The sequence below is a fragment of the Heptranchias perlo genome, chromosome 24 (assembly GCF_035084215.1).
Source record: "Heptranchias perlo isolate sHepPer1 chromosome 24, sHepPer1.hap1, whole genome shotgun sequence".
NCBI classification, from domain to species: Eukaryota; Metazoa; Chordata; class Chondrichthyes; order Hexanchiformes; family Hexanchidae; genus Heptranchias; species Heptranchias perlo.
Window position 1 is genome coordinate 19,407,891 of NC_090348.1, and position 22,681 is coordinate 19,430,571.

The 22,681-nt window shown below is 39.7% G+C and overlaps 1 protein-coding gene across 2 annotated transcripts in view; it reads right to left on the reverse strand.

Annotated features, from left to right (window-relative positions):
- Positions 1–22,681, reverse strand: part of cog5 (component of oligomeric golgi complex 5) — a 148,843-nt gene that overhangs the window by 122,488 nt on the left and 3,674 nt on the right. For both annotated transcript variants that reach the window (XM_068004865.1, XM_068004864.1), the window contains exons 3-6: positions 21,556–21,613; positions 19,201–19,255; positions 17,451–17,520; positions 9,537–9,657 (exon numbers count right to left, since the gene is read on the reverse strand). In XM_068004865.1, the coding sequence (XP_067860966.1) occupies positions 9,537–9,657; positions 17,451–17,520; positions 19,201–19,255; positions 21,556–21,613 (304 nt within the window). The remainder of the gene's footprint in view (positions 1–9,536; positions 9,658–17,450; positions 17,521–19,200; positions 19,256–21,555; positions 21,614–22,681) is intronic.

Genomic DNA, 22,681 nt, shown 5'->3' on the forward strand with positions numbered 1-22,681 from the left:
TGCATAGTGAGTCAGGGAATATGCTGTTTTAGAAAGATAGACTTGTTTATGTCATGTAATGCACAATGTATTCAGAGCTAATGATTTAAAGTCTGTGAATAAGTCAAATTCCATTCTTCATACATGGAATTCTGGGATTTGTACTGGTGCGTTGGGGATTGAATTCTATGACTGTCCATTTTTCTGTGGAAAAAGTAAATGAATGGCCTTTGATGATTATATGTTCCTTTACTCATGTAAAGACCACAATATACAGCATGTAGCAGCAAATTGAAACCAGCTATGTATAGTGTCAGCAAATATATTAAAGCACATCTTGTGCTGAAAATCAACTTTATGCCATGAACTGAGCCAATAGCCTGGGAATGCATCAGATTGTGGAGGGCTGATAACAGGAAATGCTGTGGGAGACATGATAGGTAAGAATGGGCCTGAATATCCAGGAGGAGCCTGATGGTTGGAAATAGGTCAGATGGGCAGAGAACAGGTCACAGTGGGCCATAACTGAAGCCCTAATAGAGATTAGGCTTCAGGGGCAAAATTTAATGTATTTCTGATAGTAGTTGGTCAATTTTATGGATTTGTTTATGATTAAGAGACAGAAACATATGAAAAGAGTGGAAGTCCTAAAATGTCTTGGACAAGAACAGCATGGAATACCACTTTTAACATATGATAGATACATTATTAAGTCTGATGATGTTATACGATGTAACACACAATTTGTTATTCTGCTACTAATGTGGAGGCCACAAAATCTAATTGTGTTCGGTAAATGGAGCCTCAGGTTGATCGAAGTCTAATTGTTTGGTGATGCAACCATGTGGGGTGAGGTCAGAGTTTAATTGCTTTCAGGTTGCAAGTCAGGATGTAATCTCTGGTTGACTTTTTCTTTTTACAATGATTGCTAATGTTTTGCTTTCAAGGCATAGGTTACAGACATTCTGACTCTTGTTAACAAGTTATTTTCTGTTGATACAAAAATTGTCTGTATTCTCTCAATGATTGCTTTTTAAAAAAGATGGTTGAAGAAATTTGCTTATGAGCTAATTAGCTGCAAAAAATTTGCTAAGAATAAGTTTACCTATAATTAAGTGTGACAAAGAAGTGTAATGCGATGGACGTGCACACTGTTTTTAATTTTATGTTAAAAAGTGATCACCGCTTGTAGTGATTATACAGGCGTAGCGATCAAATTGTAAATTCCAAAATCAGCTTGGAATGAAGGCTGTATTTTTTTTAAACCATTTGTAGTCAGCGTATTGATCCTTTACCAGGGCTGCCGATTGTGCTTCCATGTCAAGAATGTCACAAGTGAACAACATACAATTTAATTATTAAGCACAGCTACAAACTTCAAAGTGGCGCTTACTCACCTGCCCTACATCGTGCTTACACACCATAGCAACTGAGTCAGGTTCATTTTTTGCAAAATTTGCATTTTTCTGCAAAATGGACAAGAGTTAGGAATAATGCATAAAATGAATCAGGAGACAGATTATTGCTGTTTTCACATTGGGCAGAGTGTTGCACTAGGGCAGGTTTTTTTTTATTATTAGTTCTTCCCAGCAGCCGGTCTTAGCAATCTAGCAGCTTATTGTAGAGTTGCCGTTGGCAATGCAGGACCTCCATATTGGAAGCCACTGGCCCAAACACACCATTTAAACCCAAAATAAAAGCAATTTTTGCTCTTCAGTTTAACCGTCCTCACTCAACACTAGCAAGCTTTGTGAGGAACAAGGAGAAACTGTTGGGAACTGTCTCAACAACAAGAACCCAGGCAGAAAAAGGAAGCAGCTTAGGAAAGATCCTGATGTTGAATATCTCTCTTAGACAAAACATGCACTGTCTCATGGTGTATTCCTCTTTGGTCCCTGCTCAGACAAAGCAAGTGAGAGAAAGCCTGCTGAAAATGCTAACTGGAGTTCCTTTTACCATTTACAGTTTCTAACACTACATTCCAACACTCATTAAACTCTAACTTTTAAAATAATGAAACTTTAAAAAAATTAAATATTACACTTGTAACCTTTTTAAAAAAAAGATAAAGTAGAATCCTTTATCAATGAGCATTTTTATGAATGAAAGCAGAGATCCCACAGAACTGGAGGATAGCAAGGAGGATAACAGCCTTCTGTTATACTGCTCAGTTACATATAGTGATAATTGGTAGTCACTATACCCAAATACCACTGTATATCTTTTTTAACTGATTTAACTTACATTTACACAAAAGCAGTTGAACAAATCCACTGATGATTGGCCTCTGGCTCAGTACTGCCATTTTTACACATTTTCCAAGATTGCAGAAGTCCAAACCTGGCAACCTTCAAGCAAGACCAAAGATTAGAAAATGTTTTCCTCTCAGAGGTAAACAGATGGAAAAGAGTCCCATCAAAACTGGAAAGTGCTGCATAAATTAATTTATTTGCTGAAGAATTGGATGAATATCTTGTTGTGAAAAGGATTCAAGGTTATCAGGATAGAATAGAGAAACATGGTCAAATGCCGATGGAGCATTACGGCTGAACATATACCGGACATTTCACACAATTCACACAAGGACACAGCCTCCAAGAAATTCACATCCTTGTGCAACCATTTTGGTCAAGTGATCTACCCTACAGTATATGGCCTTAATCTCACTCCTTATCTTTTGACTTGATGAGACAGCAAAGACCTTGGGCAATGATGTGAGAATTGCAGCACACAAGATGTCAAACATAATAACACCAAACAACATGACTCTAGAAATAATATTAAGGGAAAAGGTGAATAGAAGCTTGATATGTAAAACCTGAAATTCTTTGGAAGAATGAGAATTGTCACACCTTAATCTAACATTTTCCTCAATTGTTCAACCACTAATTAGGATTAGATCAAAATAATACAGAAATTTGTAACAGGGTTCTGAAAACACAATTGTTCGCAACAGCTTGGAGTACAGTAGTACCTAGCAACCTGTCAGATTGATTCTTAGTGATATTCTGTGAATTGCTCCATGTTGCTGCCTTAAAATAGTTTCAAAAGAAACCACTGCATGTTGGCCTGTAAAGAGACAGTAGCACAAGTAGAATCAGCTGATTTTCTGTGGTGGCTATTTTCCTGCTAGGAACAAAATAGGATATATTCTGCTATCTGATTCACTTACCTTTGGTTAATGGTAAGGTCTTGTTCAGTTCTGAGACAAGGAAAACTCAGAAATAACTTAACAAAACACGATTTAAAATACAACAAATCATGCAGTTCAATAACCATGTGCACAACATGAGGACCAACAAAAGTAGGTTTTAAATAGAAAAAAAAACTTACAAACACACAAACATATCGGTTGAAATGGTTTTGACATCAATTTTCCTCAAAGCAAAATTCAAATTGCAGGCTGGAGTCAATGGATGAATTAATGCCTTGATCTAACAACAACAACAACAACTTGTATTTATGTAGCAAACATGCCTTAAATGCTTCACAAAAAGGAAAAAAGATGCCAAGCAGAAGAATTTAGCAAGGTTTTGAAGGTACGGAGACAAGTAGCAAGACAGAGAGGTTTCAGGAAAGTGTAAGGCCAAAATGATTGATGGTGGCATGGAGCCAGGAAGGGTTGCAAAGGAAGCCAGAGTTAGAGAAGTGGAGGGCACACATTGACATGTGAAGCTGGAGAAGATTGCAGAATTAGAGTGGGGACAAGGTAGTGAAGCAATTTGAAAATGAGGATTTTGAATTCAATGAGGTTGGCGAGGACAGGGGTCGTTTCATAGATCTGCACAGTGTGGAACACTCACCCCAGTTTTTCCACTAAGGTAGTAGAATAAATTAAGATTGCCAAACAAACTCTTAGCAAGCAAGATGTAAGCCCCTAAATGTAGCAAAGTTTATATATACACACACGAGACCTTCGAAATCACATCCTCGTTGGTTACAGTTATGACCCTAGCACAGCTTACATTCAGCACCATAAAATTTGGCGTTGAGGCTTTCCTAAATACCAGTGTTTGAATCACAAAGTGTAAGTACTGATTTAACAATCGGCTGCCCTGAAGAGCCATACAATGAATTGGAAATCCAAGCCAAATCTGGCCCTGCATTTACAAGACCGTTCTGTATGAGATCCAAAGTGCTAATAAAACCCAGGGGTAGAGGATTCAAGTACCAAGTTTTACTCGGCGGCAGAGATTTACCAGAATTACTATTGTTTCTTTTATGTGAATTGCATGAAAGATCACGATTTTCATGTTACCTGTACAGTTCCTAATCTAATCTTGTAACAACAAAATATTCACAATGATTTGGCATGGCCAATAAGTCACAAGTCAACTCAAATACTTTTCCACAAAGATTAAGAGGGTAAATCTATCCCTAATTTGAAATATGACTGTTGTCTGCAGAACTGTACCCAATAGTCCAAGGCTCAATTGTAACTTCCCCAATTCAACATAAAAAAGTAAAGAAGGAACCACCTTGCATTTATATAGCACCTTTCATGTCTTCAGAACATCCCAAAGCGTTTCACAGCCGATGAATTACTTATGAACTGTAATCACTATTTTATAATAAATGTTGCAGCCAATTGTCCAACATACAGCAAATGAGAAATAACCAGCCAATCTGTTTTGGTGATGTTTTTGAGACAAGAATATTGGGAGGAGAACGGCAGAAATCCCTATTCTTCTTTGAATAGTGCTATGGGATCTTTTATGTTCATCAGAACAGGTAGATAAGGCATCCATTTAGCAACTCAACTAAAGATGGCACTTCCAGCAATACAGCACTTCCTCAATACTAAACTGAAATATATCAGCCTAGATTACATACTCAAGCCCTAGAGCTGGAACACACAACCTTCTGAATCAGTGGCCAGACTTAGCTGTCACTGAGCCAAACCAATAGGTATGCAAAACCATTCTAATACAGTTTTTGCCTCCTTTCAAACCCATTTTGGACATCATAAATTGAAAAACACCCCCTAATCAGACATAACATATAAACTTTGGGAGCCAAAGACTTGAAGATTCATTCTACAGTTGTTCCTTTTACAAGTCATATTTGAGGGACAACTGCAGAAACCACCCAAGACCAAGAAATATACCAAGCTGGTGTGAGCTTGGCTCTATGCGCTTCTGAGTCAGGAGGCTTTGGGTTTGAGTCCCACAGAAGGGGTTAACTGCATAATCTAGGTTGGAGAAATACTGCATTGTAGGAGAATCCATCCTTCAAATGAAGCATTAAAGCAAGATCATATCTGACTGTTCAGGTAAACATTAAAGATCCCATGGTTCAAAGAAGAGCTGGTAGTTCTCCCAATGTCTTGGCCAACATTCCTCCCTCAATCAATGCCACAAAAATCAAGGCTGACAGGTAACACATCTGTTTTCTATTGGTGGGGATATTATTGGCACAGAATGACTGCCACATTTGCAGTCTTAAAAACATTCAGTGCACTGTGTTGTGATAAGCTTTAACATATTTTGATAATGACATGAAAACTGGTTACATATATGCTAGTTTACAAGTATTTTTACTATATTAAAACTTCCTATAATGCTATTTACACAAATTCTAACCTTGATTTCACCTCAGATTATTTCAAGAGTGTAAATGGAAAAAGATTATATAAGTGTTAGACACAGACATTATGCAATTCAACCAAATTTCAGATACATAGCAACTAAATAAATTGGACATTTCATGCTAGAAACCATTAGCAAGTATGTTAACCTGCTGCTTCACTGTCTGATCCGCTTTTATGGGCGTCACAATATGTAATTATATCTATTTACTTGTGTATAGTTGATATTTATTTCATTCAAAAGGCATCAGAAAGAGACACTGGGGAGCCAATACCACAAACAGATTGGAATGAAGCATAAATTAAAGCAATAATTTGTAGCCAGCATAAAATACTTAATGGAAAATATAAAAAGTTGAAGTGAACAACCTATTTAGTCCTATACTTTTTGTTCAAGTTGGAGGATAAGGGTACACAATTTAGAAGCCTTAGGCAAGGTTAGAGATTAGAAAAAACTTTTTTCCCCACAGGATAGTAGACATATGGAACAGACAAGCAGATAAGGTATTTGATTCAGGCAGCTCGATCAATATCTGTTGAGGAAGGCAATTAAAGATTGTAGAGATATTAATAGCAATGCTTTTTTTTCTCTCCAAGACAGTAGATCAACATGGGGAGGGAAGAGGGCAAAGTACATGATAGAATAATGATACAGTGAAACCTGTAAATTAGAGACACCTTAGGGACTTGCATCAGGTGTCCTTATTTTCAAAATGGTCACTGTATGTACAGTAAACCAGATATCCCTGGATTGGTTGTATTTCCTGCAGTGTTCCTTCTTTTTTCCGTCCTCACCGGGGACCATGCCTAATTCTGGAGCCCTGCCAGCAGGATGTGATTTCAGTTCATTTCCTGTTCGTTGGGTTTCCCCAGATCATTGCCATCCTGGGGTCCTTTTGCATTGAAGGAGGGGTGTCCTGTTCCTGGGATCCGCTATGTTGGCAGCCTGCACAGGGCGAGGTGGCTGCTATAGGGCTGGAGTGCCTGGGAGATCCCAGCAAAATTGGGGGGGGGGGGGGGGGGGGGGGGGGGAGGGGGGGCGGAATTAATGTCCTACAGGCCCATCCAGGACCCCCTCCCTCCATGTGCAGCTGCTAATGTTTGGAGTGCTGGAGGGTGGGTAGGGAGCTGATAGCAGCTCATCAGTACCTGACATACTGGTGGAATAGGGCTGCCAATTCTGGTTGGAGGCATTACTTTTGGTTTGATCACATGATGTTCTGACCACATGACCATAGAACATCAGATCACATGGCATCTACAAATGTTATTAGAGTTACCTTATAAAGGTTGGGTCCCCTGTAGTTCAGAATCTTTATTTGTGGTTTCACGCCAGCAGCTGTTGTATAAGAAATTCCAAGAACCAGGAGGCCACCCGTAAGCAGATGAAGAGGGGACACCAAGAGCAGGGAAAAGGGGAAACCATTCCCTCCATCTCTACCCCCAGCCCCCATTCCCTTTCCCAACCTCCCATTCCCCAGTCTCCCTCTCCCTCTCCCCCCAACTCTTGAGCCCCCTCACGATTTCAGGATCCCAACTACCCCCCCCCCCAACCGGCAGTTCCCAGCTTTTGTGAAATGGGGAGTTCTTTACCCTGCATCCATAACAGCAGAGAAACTGTTCTATCCCTGGGATACAGCTGTGCAAGCATTCAATCCCAGAGACAGAGCAGTTTCTCTGCTGCTATGCATGCTGGGTAAAGAGAGCTCCATTCCACAAAAGACGTTTCTTTCAAGCACTGCTGGAGCTTGAATTGCTGAATTGTCTTTTCTTGTTGCAAACTTTATGTTCATTGTACACTTAAATTAAAACTGAGATGAATGAATAATTATTGCCTCATTTGCTTTATGTTACTTTCAAACAATTTTTATGTTTTCACCATACACTGTCATACAATTTCTTCTGTAATTCTATAAAGTCCAAGTTGATCTTCTTTACGAATCACAAAATACAACATCTTTGCTAATTTAAAAATTCTTGAAATCAAATGGTGAACAAGGTTGGTGGCAGGATTTCAGCCCAATGTGGGGAGGGGATTGTAGCAGTGTCCTAAACCCTGGGAACACAAATTGGTGTTGATGTGTTTTTTTCTGCTTGGTGGGTGGAAGATGGGTCATGCTTTCTGGTCATCAGAGTAAGAGGTCTATTATCTCTGCTCAGTGGGGGTGGATTCTACGGTTCTCCTGCTAAGGAGATGGTTGGGCAGGATGGGAGGGGACATGATCTAATATTTGGGGGTGGAAAGGGTTGGTTCAACTACTGCTACTGCGGGGGGAAGTGGATAATTCTTATATTATGTATTGGTCAGCCTCTCTCAATTCCTTACCTTATTTTTCTGAAACATTGCCATCTCAATACAACATCTGAGACAAGTTGTTCTTTGTTGCTTGGTGGTGGTGGTGGTGTCACTATATTTGTTCAGTGGGCAGGGGCGGTGGTCAATATATTTGCACATTAGGCAGGGGACTGAAATTGCTGAATGGATGCAAGATGTGGTGGTCTAATTTCACACTTTCCCCGCTCAGCTGCGCTTCCATTTTCACTACATCCACTGGTGGGATTCGAACAATTAGGATAAAATCTGGCCAGCTTAATTTTGTTGACATGAAAAGTCTCATTAATTGGGATCACTCAGTTTGTTTTGTACTTTGCTCTGTTCTCATGCCTAGTTCCTGGAAGCATGCAAAGATTTTCAAACTAAACGACTATCTGGGGATTACTGAGGGTGCATTTGGGAGCTATCGTGTAATGTTAAGTGTTGCCCCAGTATGATCACTCATGTAATATTATGTTCACAGCACCACCTATAGGTGCAGCATCTCTAGAATCCTGTAACTACTCACCATTTTCAATAAATAATAAAAGATGCACTATATTCATCACAATATGTGAACTTATTTACAAGAGATTATATAGTATATTAGCTTAGATGTTTTTGTACAGTTAAGTAGAATGGTGAGAATGCACGATTTACAGCATTATTTTAATCCATGTTGTAAAAACATAAAAAATAGGAGCAGGAGTAGGCCATACGGCCCCTCTAGCCTGCCCCGCCATTCAATAAGATCATGGCTGATGATCTACCTCAACTCCACTTTCCTGCCCGATTCTCATATACCTTGATTCCCCTAGAGTCCAAAAATGATCTTTCTCAGCCTTGAATACTCAATGACTAAGCATCCACAGCCCTCTGGGATAGAGAATGCCATAGATTCACAACCCTGAGTGAAGAAATTCCTCCTCATCTCAGTCTTAAATGGCTGACCCCTTATCCTGCGACTATGCCCTCTAGTTCTCGACTCTGTAGCCAGGGGAAACAACCTCCCAGCATCTACCCGGTCAAGCCCCCTCAGAATCTTATATGTTTCAATGAGATCCCCTCTCATTCTTCTAAACTCCAGAGAATATAGGCTCATTCTACTCAACATAAATGCTTCTTCAGAAGATAGGTAAAAATGCTCCAGTAGAAAGTCAAAACTACCTTTGGCAAATGGCCTCACTCTGACCTCAGCTCGACCAACACCTGTTGAGAAAGAGGATCACCTAGGCCAGTATAGGCAAGCTACAAACTGTATCTGAATCTGGAAAGGAGCTGATATTGTTGACAGTTGAGAGGCAGAAAGAAAGGGAGCACCAATATGCATTGCAGGAATAGTCATGTGGCAATGTAAAAAAATCTTACAGTTCAACTTACAGTAGTATTTAGAGGATGGAGAAGAAATTAAAAATGATTAGTTGGTTTATCAATATTTAACTTTCACAATTTTCTCCTATTCTGAAAAGCTTATTTTTCACTCAACAGAATACACGTACGGATTGGTGTCTAATGAAACTATGAGTTATGATATTGCTGCAATTACAGCAACAGAGACTCCATCTGGAAATAGATCGTACTACAATGCTAAAAATACTAGTTAGTATAAGTGAAGACCAACTTTTTAAATAACTATCATAAGGTTTATTTACTTACCCAGTTCATTGAGGCTCTGAGCAGCTTTAGTGATCTCCCTGCTTCCTCCCTGTAGCTGGCCTTGCAGACGTTTACTTAGGTACAAGATACGGATTATTCTTCGAAGCAAATCACAGGCTGCCTGAATAAAATTCAAGAACGTTGGTTTACTGGAAGTCTTTTGGAGACATTGACCTTGTAAATTCCATTTTTATTAATTAAAATTTTTTTCGTAAGTTCATAACAGTTCACGCTGTACTGCATATTTTAATCTTAAATGTAAATAACATTAATATCCTATAAACGTGCTTTTTTAAAAAAAATACAGACTCAGTTTTAAACCTGGTTTTCATTCCGGATTCCAATGATCAACTTCTAAAATTGAACACAAGAAAATTTAAATGAAAAACCTTAGAATGAGAAAAGCCCTTTTGATGCATCATACCAGTTTCTTCCATAACTCATGCATGAATACCTCAACCATACACCCCTCCCTCACCCTCATCCAGGGTCTCTATGGCTCTTTTCCTAACTGCCATGTAAATCAAAAAGATTTTGATATTGTCAAAGCCCTCAATCCTCTTTCTCAACAGGTCAGGGTGTGGCCATTTGATGGTTTTAATCCTTCCCAGTCTAAGGAAATACTGTATAAGCCCTCATGAACTTTCTCTCCACCTCAGTTCCATCGAGTTGGATTGCTTTCCTTTTGCATATACCAACCATTGGTCTGATTATCATTAGCCCCCTGTAGCTGTATAACAAGTATAAGTAGGCATCTTTAAATGACTTGGTTCATTATTTTTCACTAAAGTTAGAACTGGAAATGTCTGCCTATGACTGATACAATAAGGTTATTTGCAATAGTATACTTGCTTGAACGTGCAAAAGTATAAGACAAACAATACATGCTGACTTCCAATTTTCCAAACATTGAAGTCATAGGCTGTTAAAATTGTAAAGGTTATTCAAAACCGCGTTAAAATTAAATATTCAAGCCATACTCTTAGTTCAAACAGACACACAACCAAACAGGAAAGCCAAAACTCTGTCTTCTAATAGGATTTCTAGTACTTTGAATGTTGGACTTCCTTCTGACTAAAAATGTTGAAGGTTGAAACCTTTAAGAATAATTTAACAATGTTAGAATCTCAACAGAAAAAAAAACTAAAAAGGTCACTCCTATAAATTTCCAAAGGGATCACAAGGTGCTATGGCTTTCTGGTCAAAATATTTTTCTCTGATGGAACATTGGCATCTAAATACAAATAAAATGCCCACCAACAAAAATCTTTTCAAAGATTTCATATTCATCATAATAGATGAAAATTTCTCTTTAGGTAATTAATGCCCATTAAAATACTAATCTTATTTAGTGTGGTTCTTCTTATTTCTTTTGCTGTCTGGAATATTGCTGGTTGATCATTTTCCTTTCCTAGACAATCTACAAATCTAAAGATTGCATATGGTATTAGCTAGAGTCCCTATTTCTTACTTTAGAAACTGAAGATACGTTGGTTTGTACTGAACAATTTGAAATTATGCAGAAAAGAGGTTTCAACAGTGTTACAGGAGATTACATCAGATCTCGTGTTCAACACAGCAATTAAACTGTGTGTTTCCGAGTTGATCCTTTTGCTCTCCAGACATCTGCAATAACTTGCATTTATCTAGTGCTTTTAACTTAGAATAACATACCAAGGTACTTCATAAAGGTGTAATCAAAAAAATGGACACCAAACCAAAGAAGGAGATATTAGGAGAGGTGACCATAAGTTTGGTCAGAGGTGGGTTTTCAGGAGGATCGTAAAAGAGAGGTGGAGATGCAGAAGGGTTTAGGGAAGGAATCTCAGAGTGATGCCTAGGCAGCTGAAGACATGGCTGCCAATGGTGTGATGAAGAGTAGGAATGCACAAGGCCAGTCAGAGGAACACAGAATTTGGGGGTTGGGGGATTTGTAGGGCTGGAGAGATTACAGAGATAGGATGCAGCGTTGGGGCAGTGGAAATCAACGTAAGTAAGCGTAGACAGGGGTGTTAGGCACGCAGCACTTGGTGTGGAATAGGATACAGGCAGCGGATTGTTGAATGAGTTTAAGTTTATGGAGAGTGGATGATTGGAGGCCAGCCAGGATAGCATTGCAATAGTTAAGTATGGAGGTAACAAAAGGCATGGACGAGGGTTTCAGCAGAGGATGGGCTAAGGTAGGGGACGAGATGGAAGTAGATAGTCAGGTGATAAGGGATTGAAAGCTCAGCTCAGGACTGAATAGCATATGAGGTTACAAACAATCTGATTCGACACAGAAAATTGACTGGGGAGGGAGGCAGCAATGGTATGGTAATTGTAGCAGGGGCCAAAGGTGATGGTTTCGGTCTTTCCAATATTGAGCTGGAGGAAATTATGGCCCAACCAAAAGTAGATGTTGGACAAACAGTATGACAACAGAGGCAGTGGAGGGATTGTGAGAAGTGGTGGAGATGAAGAGCCATCAGCATACAAGTAGAAACTGACCTCATATCCAAGGATAATGTTGCCAAGGGGCAACATGTAGATAAGGACGAAGAAAGGGCCAAGAATGGGGAACTTTAAGGTAACTGTGTGGTGGCGAGAAGAGAAGCCATTGATGGAGATACTCTGGCTACGATCAGATAGGTAAAAGTGGAATCATGCGACAGTGCTCCCACAAAGCTGGGCAATGGAGGAGAGGCTGCAGAAAGGTCAAGAAGAGGAGCGATAATTTACCATGATCAAAGTCACAGAGAATATAATTCATGACATTGTTTAGGGCTGTTTGGTGCCACGAGAGGGGCAGGAATGTGATTGGAGGGAGTTACAGGAGGGATGGGTATGTATTTGGGTGGTAACAACATGTTCAAGGACTTTGAAGGTTGGAGGTGGAGTGGTAGTTTGCAAGGACAAGGCAGTCGAGGGTGGGATTTTTTTTTTTTTTTTTTTTTTTAAGAGGAGGGATAATGACGGAGGTTTTGAAAGGAAAGGAGAAAATGTCTGAGGAGAGAGAACCATTTACAGTGTCAGCTATCACAGGAGCCAGGAAAGGTTGAGTGGACAGCAGCTTAGTGGGAGTAGGAAGTGGATTATGGATGAGATGAGTTAAGGGAGCATGGGGGGAGATGGGAGAGATGTGGGTTCAAGGCAAGAGCAGGTTTACCTTGGCGGGGGGGATGGAGAGAGAAGCGAAGGCAGCTGGTCTCTATCTTGGTGATAAGGAAGTCAATGAGCTCCTCGTGCTTGTTGTTAGAAGTCAGAGTGGAGAGGGCAAGGAATAAGGGAGACAGTTGGTAGTGGAGAAATGAAGCCGGGGGTTATCTTTGCTCTGCAGGATGATCCTAGAGTAGTGGGCGATTTTAACAGAGGAGAGTGAGGTCCAGTAGCACTTTATGTGGTCCAGCCAGATTTACTGATAGTATCTGGTAGACACCTGGCTTAGCCATCTCTCATGTCTGCACCCTTGGACATAAGTGTGAAAATGGGAGCCATACCAAAAAGAATGACCTGGATGGGAAACAGTGAAGGCTTTGCTGGAGAGAAGAACATCCAAGGTGGAGGAGAGAGTTGTTGAGCAAATCCAAGATGCAGAGGTATCGTGGTACATGGAGAGCTGAAGGTTAGGTAGTTTGGAGTTTGAAGCTGCAGTTGTAACTGAATTGGAAGATAGTTGATGCAGAAGGAAGGGGGTTGGAAGTGAGTAGTGAGGGATACATGAAAGTGGTCAGATGTGGCCATGTCAGTGAATGAAATCATGGGAGTCGAGAGGACAAGGGAAATGGTGAGATCGAGAGGGTGGCCACAATAATTGCTAGGAATGTTTATGGAGGACAGAAGCACAGTGAATTCAGAGAAGAGGGGGCAAGCGGATTGTAGATGGAGATTGAAATCATAGAGAATGAGGAGTCATTCAGTGCAGAGGTTGCAGAAAGAAGAAGCAGGATAGGTATTACAAGGAAAAACTCGGGGTAGCACTTGGGCGGCAGTAGACAACAAGGATTTTAAAAGGGAGGAAAGAGGAGTGGAACAGTGGGGAGATACTTGAAGGTGGACAGGGTGATGGAGGAGTAGGGAAAGAAAACCAAGGTGTGACTTGGCGATATGGGCCACACTGCCATCACAGTGGTCTCGGCAAGGAAGCTGGGAAGGCTTCAGTAAGGGGAAAAAGCATGGCCACCCATGAGCCAAGTTTCAGTCAAAGCAATCATTCACAATAAAGTCATGGACAGCAAGGATCTTGTTCGCAAGTTAATGGACATTCCGGGGGGAAATGCAGGAGAGTGGTGATCGTTGATCGAAGGGGGCAACGGTGAGCAGGACAGGAAGGAGGATGGCAAGGTCAGCCTCCAGCAGGTATGCTAGACGGGAAGGTTGCTGAGAGAGTAGGATGCTGCTCATAAAGATGAGCGCCCTGATGGGTCCTTTGGAGAATGCCAAAAGTGGCACAGAAGGTATCTGTGGGCTTTTTCAAGGAGGATTCAAGCCTAGGACTCCTGTCCTCATCTTCTTTCCCATTCAACCCAGTAATTGCAATAATGAATATATTAATCCTGAAAATTTGGGTTAGAAGTGTCTGTTAATATAGCTACAATTACCTTTCCATATTTGTGCCTACTCTTATTCTGATTTCATTTTCTAGCAATCTGATTAATCTGATCCTGCTTTTGCTTCTGAACAAGATTGGTAGAGACTGGGGCATGAAGAGAAATAAAATGGATTTAGCAGAGTATGAAGTAAAATTTAAACATAGTGGTGTCAATTATTTCAAGGCAAATTGCAGTCACTGCAATTAACACTTCACAACATATACAAGGTAGCGAATATTCTAGTAACAGACTGTAATAACCACTTTCAATCATGTTTTCTCCACTTTGAGGGGAATTGGATGATAAAACTTGGCAGAAGGTACAAACGCAATACAAATTATTTTTTAAAACATTTTTTTTTTTAAAAACGTTCCTTTTCAAAGCAGTTTCCTATCCCGGAGAGTGTTAAGCTTTTTTTTAAAAAAAGATCTCACTGATACAAACTGCACCAGCACGTTAAAATGTTAACAATGTCAGCTGGTACTGTCAACTCTGGCTCAGTTGGTAGCACTCTCACCTCTGTCATATTATGAATTCAAGCTCCATTTCAGGCTTGAGGTTATATATCTGGGTTTGACACAGTGCAGTGTTCAGGTGGGCATCAAAGATCCCATGAAACTTTTCAAGAATAAGGAACCTTACAACACCAGGTTATAGTCCAACAGTTTTATTTGAAAATCACAAGCTTTCGGAGGCTTTCTCCTTCATCAGGTGAGTGTGGGATTCCATGAAGGTTACCACATATATAGTCAGAGAACAATGCCTGGTGATTTTCAAATAAAACTGTTGGACTATAACCTTGTGTTGTAAGATTCCTTACATTTGTCCACCCCAGTCCATCACTGGCATCTCCACATCACTTTTCAAGAGCAGGGAGTTCTCCCGGTATCCTGGCCAGCATACATCCCTTAATCACCACCGCATAAAAAACAGATTAACTGGTTAATTCATTTCATTAGTGCTTGTAGAATCTTGCAGTGCACAAATTGGCAGCCACATTTGCCTACATAAGTCATTGCACTTCAAAAAGTTACTTGTGTGAAGCGTTTTGAGAAATTTCTCAGAGAAGTGAAAATCATAGAATCATACAGCACAGAAGGCGGCCATTTGGCCCACTGTTTCTGCTCTTTGAAAGAGCTATCCAGTTAGTCCTACTCCCCTGCTCTTTCCCCATAGCCCTGCGATAATGTGCTATGTAAATGCTAGTCTTTTTTTAAAAACTGTTAGAAGTCTTCAAGTCTGAAGCATCCTTCCACGTATGTATGGAGGCTGTACATTTGATTACATGCTAAAGTTATGCACATACACAAACACGTTGGTCCTTTGCTGAATTGTGATCACTCAGCACTTGGCAGCAGACTCCTAAAGAACTGCTATGAAATCAAAGTTTTGGTACAGTACTGTATTGTGCAGGGTTATTTTGCACTCTTCTGTCCCTACAATCCTCAAAAAGAAAGTGAATGGCCTAATGAGGGGCGTTATCAATTTTGTTTGCAATCTAAACATTTTCTAAAATTAATTACTTTAATAGTAACTTTACAAAGGATAAAGAACACTCAGTTCCTTTCTGTGGATTGTAGTGGCAGAAGAGTAGAAGTGTATTAAGGAGATATCAGCAGAGATTTATGTAAAATATACTGGAAAGTAATTTAATATGTACAATCAGGTAGATAATACATGCATGCCAACTATCATAGAAAGGTTACAGCACGGGAGGAGGCCATTCGGCCCATTGAGTCTGCGCCGACTTTGTGCAAGAGCAATCCAGCTAGTCCCACTCTCCCGCCCTATCCCCATAGCCCTGCAATTTTTTTTCCTTTCAAGTACTTATTCAGTTCCCTTTTGAAAGCTATGATTGAATCTGCCTCCACCACCCTCTGAGGCAGTGCATTGCAGATCCTAACCGCTCGCTGTGTAAAAAAGTTTTTCCTTATGTTACCTTTAGTTCTTTTGCCAATCACCTTAAACCTATGTTCTCTGATTCGTGATCCTTCCACCAATGGGAACAGTTTCTCTCTAGCTACTCTGTCTTGACCCTTCATGATTTTGAATACCTCTATCAAACCTCCTTGCAACCGTCTCTGTTCCAAAGAGAACAACCCCAGCTTCTCCAGTCTATCCATGTAACTCAAGCCCTTCATCCCTGGAATCATTCTAGTGAATCTCTTTATACCCTCTCCAAGGCCTTCACATCTTTCCTAAATTGCAGTGTCCAGAACTGGACACAATTCTCCAGTTGTGGCTGAACCAGTGTTTAATAAAGGTTCTTCATGACTTCTATACTTTGTACTCTAGCAGCATTGTACCAGCATTGGACTGCTGCTCAGGGAGAGCGATATATATATATATATATATATATATATGTGCCAGAAACCACCAATTCAACTTATGACACAGGTGATTTTGGTGTTCCAGAGCAGAGTTTGTGGTTTCTATCTGCAAGAGATAGAACCTGTGAATCCCAAGAACTACTAAAAAGATCCTGCTGAAATTAATGCTTCTTAAGGGGACTCTTTGTATTGTTGTGGCACACAAATTGGGTGATTTGGAAGCCTGCACTGCAGTGTAAAAAGCACATCATGTGGCTGGAGCCATCAGTTCAGATTCTTTAGGCTCAGGCATCCAGTATGCACTACCTAAACTTTAAGTCATCTTTGGCAGTCAGATCCAAACAATAGTGCTTTGTATGGATATATGGGTTGCTTCTCTTTGCATTACAAATAATCTCCACTGAGATTCAATGAAGATTCTCCTAGTTGGCCGTGGTGGACCTGGCAGAAGGTTTCCTACCTACGAGGTCGCAACAATAGAAAATTTACCATGAATTTAGCTCATTATCTGTTTAGAAGCAACCTCTTTCAGCTTCATGCTTAAGTATTTCAACACCATTCATGGAGTGTGTGTGTTGCATCAAATTTCATCTGCCATTGTTCTGGCCACATACATATTTTACCCAATTCATTCATTTATTTCTAGGTGGTCTCCTCCAATTCCACTGCCTCTTCTAATTTGGTATCATGTGCAAAATTGGTCATTTTCCATTGAGTTTCTGAATCCAGGTAATTTATACAAGTTATAAGTAGTAGCGGTCCAAACACTGAGCCCTGAGGCACCCCACTCAGTACTTAACTACCACCCCCCCACCCCGACATAACTCATCTAATGAGTACACATTGTCTTCTACCCTTCAACCAGTTTCTTATCTAGAACCAGGATTTACCCTGAATCCTGCAGCTTTACGTATGACTAATAGACTTTTGTTGGAATTTTGTTAACTGGAAGGGAGGGGAAATCTAAAAGCCATAAAATATCTAATGTACAGATGTACGTTAATATGGTATACCTGTAATCTGGCCAACTGTGCAGTACGAGCCACAATCTTGTTATATGGATCAACAATTTTTCCTCTGATCCTGTTGAAAAGAAAAAAAAACATCAAAATACCAGATAAGCAAATGGGTGAATAAGCCAGTTGAAAGGAAGTTTTGTGCTGCACTCTGAATTATTGATTATTGAGGTGGTTATATTGTAAGAGCATTGACTCCAGGTATTTGAAACAATAACTGATTCACTCATGTGTAATGTTGTACTTCACATGCTTTGAGTTTTGGACAAAACCAGAATACTCAGCATATATAGCTCACTTTCACTGACCACACACTTCAGCTCCAATACCAGTGCCAGTCTCTTATAAGCAACGACGTCAAACTATCTTTAAAATAAATGGCTCAGAACTCTCCTCCCCCACATCTGGCATAATTTCCTAGTTCACTTCAGTAAACTATGATGAATGTAATCACTAAGTGCAGGAACAGTTTATTTAACATAACGTCCCATTATCATAACTTCATCCCATTAGTGGATGTCAGTGAGGTCCATCCTCTCTGCTACTCTGCACACACACAACACACCAAACATATAATGCTTAGTAGGAGACTTCTCAATGGCAATTTTAGTCAAACAGTTTTTTGAAAAATAGGACGTAGAAACAGGCAGTATATATATAAAATTTATATAACTTTATAAATCAAAATGTGGAGGGAGCACAGCTGAATGAAGTACCACACTGTCCTTTCACTCTGGTTCCTGGACTGGAGTCCAGGCTCAAAATCCCATCTTTATGGCTGGAAGGGCTCAACATGAAATGAGTTCTGTGCAATATAAATCCATTTCCCAGTGACCCAAAGTACAAAACTGCCCCTAATTCAGCAGTAAATGACACACTCGGAGGGATGGTGTGGAGTGTTGAAAATGTCACATTTTGTACAATAGGGGTGCTATTCTGAGGTTAGAGTTACCACATTTTGGTGGGGCAGCATAGAGGGAGTTTTATTCCTTTCATGTTATTCCACTGTGTGCAAGCTCATACCAATGTAGTGACAAAAGAAGGTTACTGTACATTATAATCCACTGCACAACAACCAACTAGTAACATCACTGGACGAGCCATATTGCCCCTGATAACCAAAATAGTATAGGACAGTGGGCAGCAAGCCCTGAAAATCATTTTTCAATATCCTCTAGGAATTCTGAAGATTCAGGACTGCTTTGCAATGACCAGCATTTTGACTAGTGCAGCGGAGCCACCCTGCCTTTTAAAAAAATAAAAGGCAGAAACATTTTCATTTATTCACAAAACAGTTTGTTTTAAGTTCTGAACTATTAATTATAGGAACAAAGGAACAGCAGTACACCATTTAGCCCCTTGAGCCTGTGCTGCCATGCAATTAGATCACGGCTGATTTGTATCTCAATTCCATTTACCCACCTTTGCTCCATATTCCTTGATACTCTTACCTAACAAGAATGTGATCAAACATTAAGGTTACACTATATACAAAGCTCATGTAATTTTTCAATATCCTGGACAAAAACTCTTCTTGCTATTTTGGTCATATGATGCTATATTGCCAGGGTCTTTTGTGACACTTGCCATTACAACCTCCTGTTGGTTATGTGGCCATCATGGTGGACAACTGGTCAGTGAATCAGAACCAGTGAGATATGTATAATATTTCTTGAAGCATTATTTCACGTGTATAAATTGTCTACTAGTAGATTATTATAGTCAAAATGTTAAGCTTACACTGTACCTATCAACAGTGCACTGAAGAGCAGCAATCCGGGTCTGCATCATCTGGAGAACACCTAAAATACGTAAGAGTCAAATTATTAATAAAAGAGGATATAAACAAACAAACATTTGCATTTATTCACGACAGTTTGTTTTAAGTTCTGAGCTATTATTTATAGGAACACAGCAATAGGGAATAGGCCATTCAGCCCTTCAAGCATGTTCTGCCATTCAATTAAATCATGGTAGATCTGTACCTCGATTCCATTTACCAGCCTTTGTTCCATATCCCTTGATACCCTTACCGAACAAAAATCAGTCAATCTTAGTCTTGAAAACTTCAATTAACCCAGCAGCCACAGCCTTCTGGGGGAAGACAGTTCCAGATTTCCACTACCCTTTGTGTAAAAAAGTACTTCCTGATTTCTCTCCTAAATGGCCCAGCTCTATGTCCTCCTGTTCTGGATTCCCCTACCAAAGGAAATAATTTCTCTGCATCTACCCTATCGAATTCCTTTATTTTAAAAAATACTCGATTAGCTCCCTCACAACCTTATAAACTTAAGGGAATACAAACCAAGTTTATGCAACTTGTCCTCATAAATTAACCCTTTAGACCCTGTATCATTCTGGTAAATCTGCACTGTACCTCCTCTAAGGTTAATGTATCTTTCCTGAGGTTCAGTGCCCAAAACTGACCACATTACTCCAGGTGTTGTCTGACCAAAGCTCTGTACAACTAAGGCATCACTTCCTCACTTTTGTATTCCAACCCCCCGAGATAATAGTCAACATTCCATTAGCCTTTTTCAATACCTTTTGTAGCTTTGTGATTTGTGTACATGGAAACCTCAATCCCTTTGCTCCTCCACAGCTCCCAGTCTCTCACCATTAAAATATTCTGATTTGTCTTTCCCGGATTGAAAGTGGATAACCTCATACATCCCCCTTTAATTCAGCTGGAAAACAGGTCTAAACAAATTCACCCAGTTATTATATGAAGGGAAAAACTTCATAGTGTCCAAGTATCAAGTGCTCAAATCAAATCACCGAAACAGGCAATGTGACCCAGCAAGTTCATGTTGGTGTTTTTTTTCTGCATGAGGCATCTAATCTAACCCCACATTCTCCTGTTCCATCCTATACCCTTTAATAATTCTTTTGTTCAAGAAACGAATTCCTTTATAAAAGAATTTATGGACTCTACTGCAATATACATCCTGGAAAACTGAGTAGAATTAACTGCCTAGTACTGGCTCTGCCACTGATTAGGAGCAGATTTACTCTGCATCTAACCATGCTGTACATCATCTGAATGTGCTCGATCCTGAGGTAAAGCACACAAGGTGGAAACAAGTTCTATTCTCCAATCCTCAAAATTTGCCAAGATTTATAAACGAGCCTTTTTTTCAAAAAGAAAGGAACAATCCAAGAAAGATTTGTGAAAAGCATTTAGCAAAAAACACAACTGACTGAATTGCTGGTCAAAAGGTGGTATTTCATTAAATCAGATTTTATTTTAATGAAGCTTCATGTTTAACTTTGAAATCCAAGGACTGGATACTCCACATTCAGTATTTTTGTCATCCTACATCATCTTTAATTTTCAGTATATTTTGAAAAATCACTGCAGGATGAATTGGGTACGTGGAGAGCCACTCAGGAAATTAAAAACGCTAACTTCAAAGAGAGGTAAATAAAAAACTTATAGCTACTGTGTTTAGATTTGCTTTGGTGAGGAACCCCTGGAGTATTCTTTTATTACAAAGGAATGGATGATATGTCAAAAGATCACAAGACAGACATGGATAAGGAAGGCATCTTAGCACATCCAACCAAAAGGAATCTGGAGCCCCATCTCCCACGATTTTAAATGATTCCAGAGAAAATGTTGAATGATTCCCTCACAATTTCTATTCTACCATTTATTAGCTTGGTACAGCTTTTCTTAAAAAAAACAGCTCAAGAAAAATAAATTGGAACTACTCCATGATCAGTGAAATGTGAAATACACTTATTGTTGTGGCCACATGGTTACCACAGACCAATGAGGGACACTCCCCACTTTCCACTGACGAATTAATTTATTTTTGGGTCACATTGGTCCGTGGTAACAATCACAGTGCTTAAAAAAAAAGCTGTTGTTACTATGGAAACATCAATTAAGTTAACAGAGTCCAAACAAAACCAACTGAATTCCCCTCTCATCTGACCTGTCTTTACCAGCATTGGTCCAGAGCCTCAATAAAATACAAAATCCTTCAAGTTGGTCATAAGATTAACTGTATCCAATAAGATTGCTGAGGCAGAAGAAACTACTTTTCATACTTGAAGATGTTACTGTAAAATTTGCTTTTTTAAAAAAAACATTTACCTTCCAGTGACTCTATGCCAGTAGCTTGAGCAAGCAGGTTTTCATGTCTTGCAACAACCTACAAAAACAAATATTGATTTTATGATTTACTTTATATGTTGATTAACATGTTATCTTGTGCAATAATACCATGTATAATAGGTATTCTATAATGCACTAAACCTAAATTAGCAATCTAATTCAGAGACCACCGGGATGCCTAGGACAAAAAAATGACAAAAATCATACAGATGCAGTAGTCGGTCCTTTTGAGGTTGTGTTTTAAGGCATATTGTTGGAGTAGTAATAAAGGCAGCCTACTTTATCTCTAACCTTGCACTGTACCCGAGTGCTTCAAGTTGGAAAGTGTTCATTCTCAAGTACTGACACTTCTTATCTTGATTAGCATAAAAATCCACCAAAATATTTTAAAACACGACTTCTAGATTGCTCAAGAAAACTCCACCTAAAAATTGCTTGCACATGAGGCAAAAAATAAATTAACTTAATTCTTCCAGTGTTCCCCAGTATCTCCATAGTCAAAATTCACCCATAATGCCTCTTCATCAGGATACTCTTGGGTATATCAGAAACCACCCTATTTTTAGAAACATCGTAATTTACCATATCATTCCCATCAGGAATAAGTGTAGTCCTGCCAAACTAGTCCTCTATCAGCCCAACTCTAGAGCAACGGGACATGCATCGCCCAGAAAAGATTACTCCATAATCAACTTCCACAGGGTTCAACAAGAAATGATTACAGATGGGGAATCCAACAACCGGAAGAGAGCAGGGAATCAAGTATTTCTTCACTTAGTATCATAGTATTTAAAAGCACAGAAGGTGGCCATTTGGCCCATCGTGCCTGTGCCAGTTCTTTGAAAAAGCTATCCAATTAGTCCTACTCCCCTGCTCTTTCCCCGTAAGCCTGTAATCTTTTTCCCTTCAAGTATTTATCCAATTCCCTTTTGAAGGTTATTATTGAATCTGCTTCTACCACCCTTTCAGGCAGTGCATTCCAGATCATATCAACACTCTGCGTAAAAAAATGCTTCCTCATGTCGTCTCTGGTTCTTCGGCCAATCACCTTAAATCTGTGCCCTCTGGTTACCGACTCTTCTGCCACTGGAAACAGTTTCTCCTT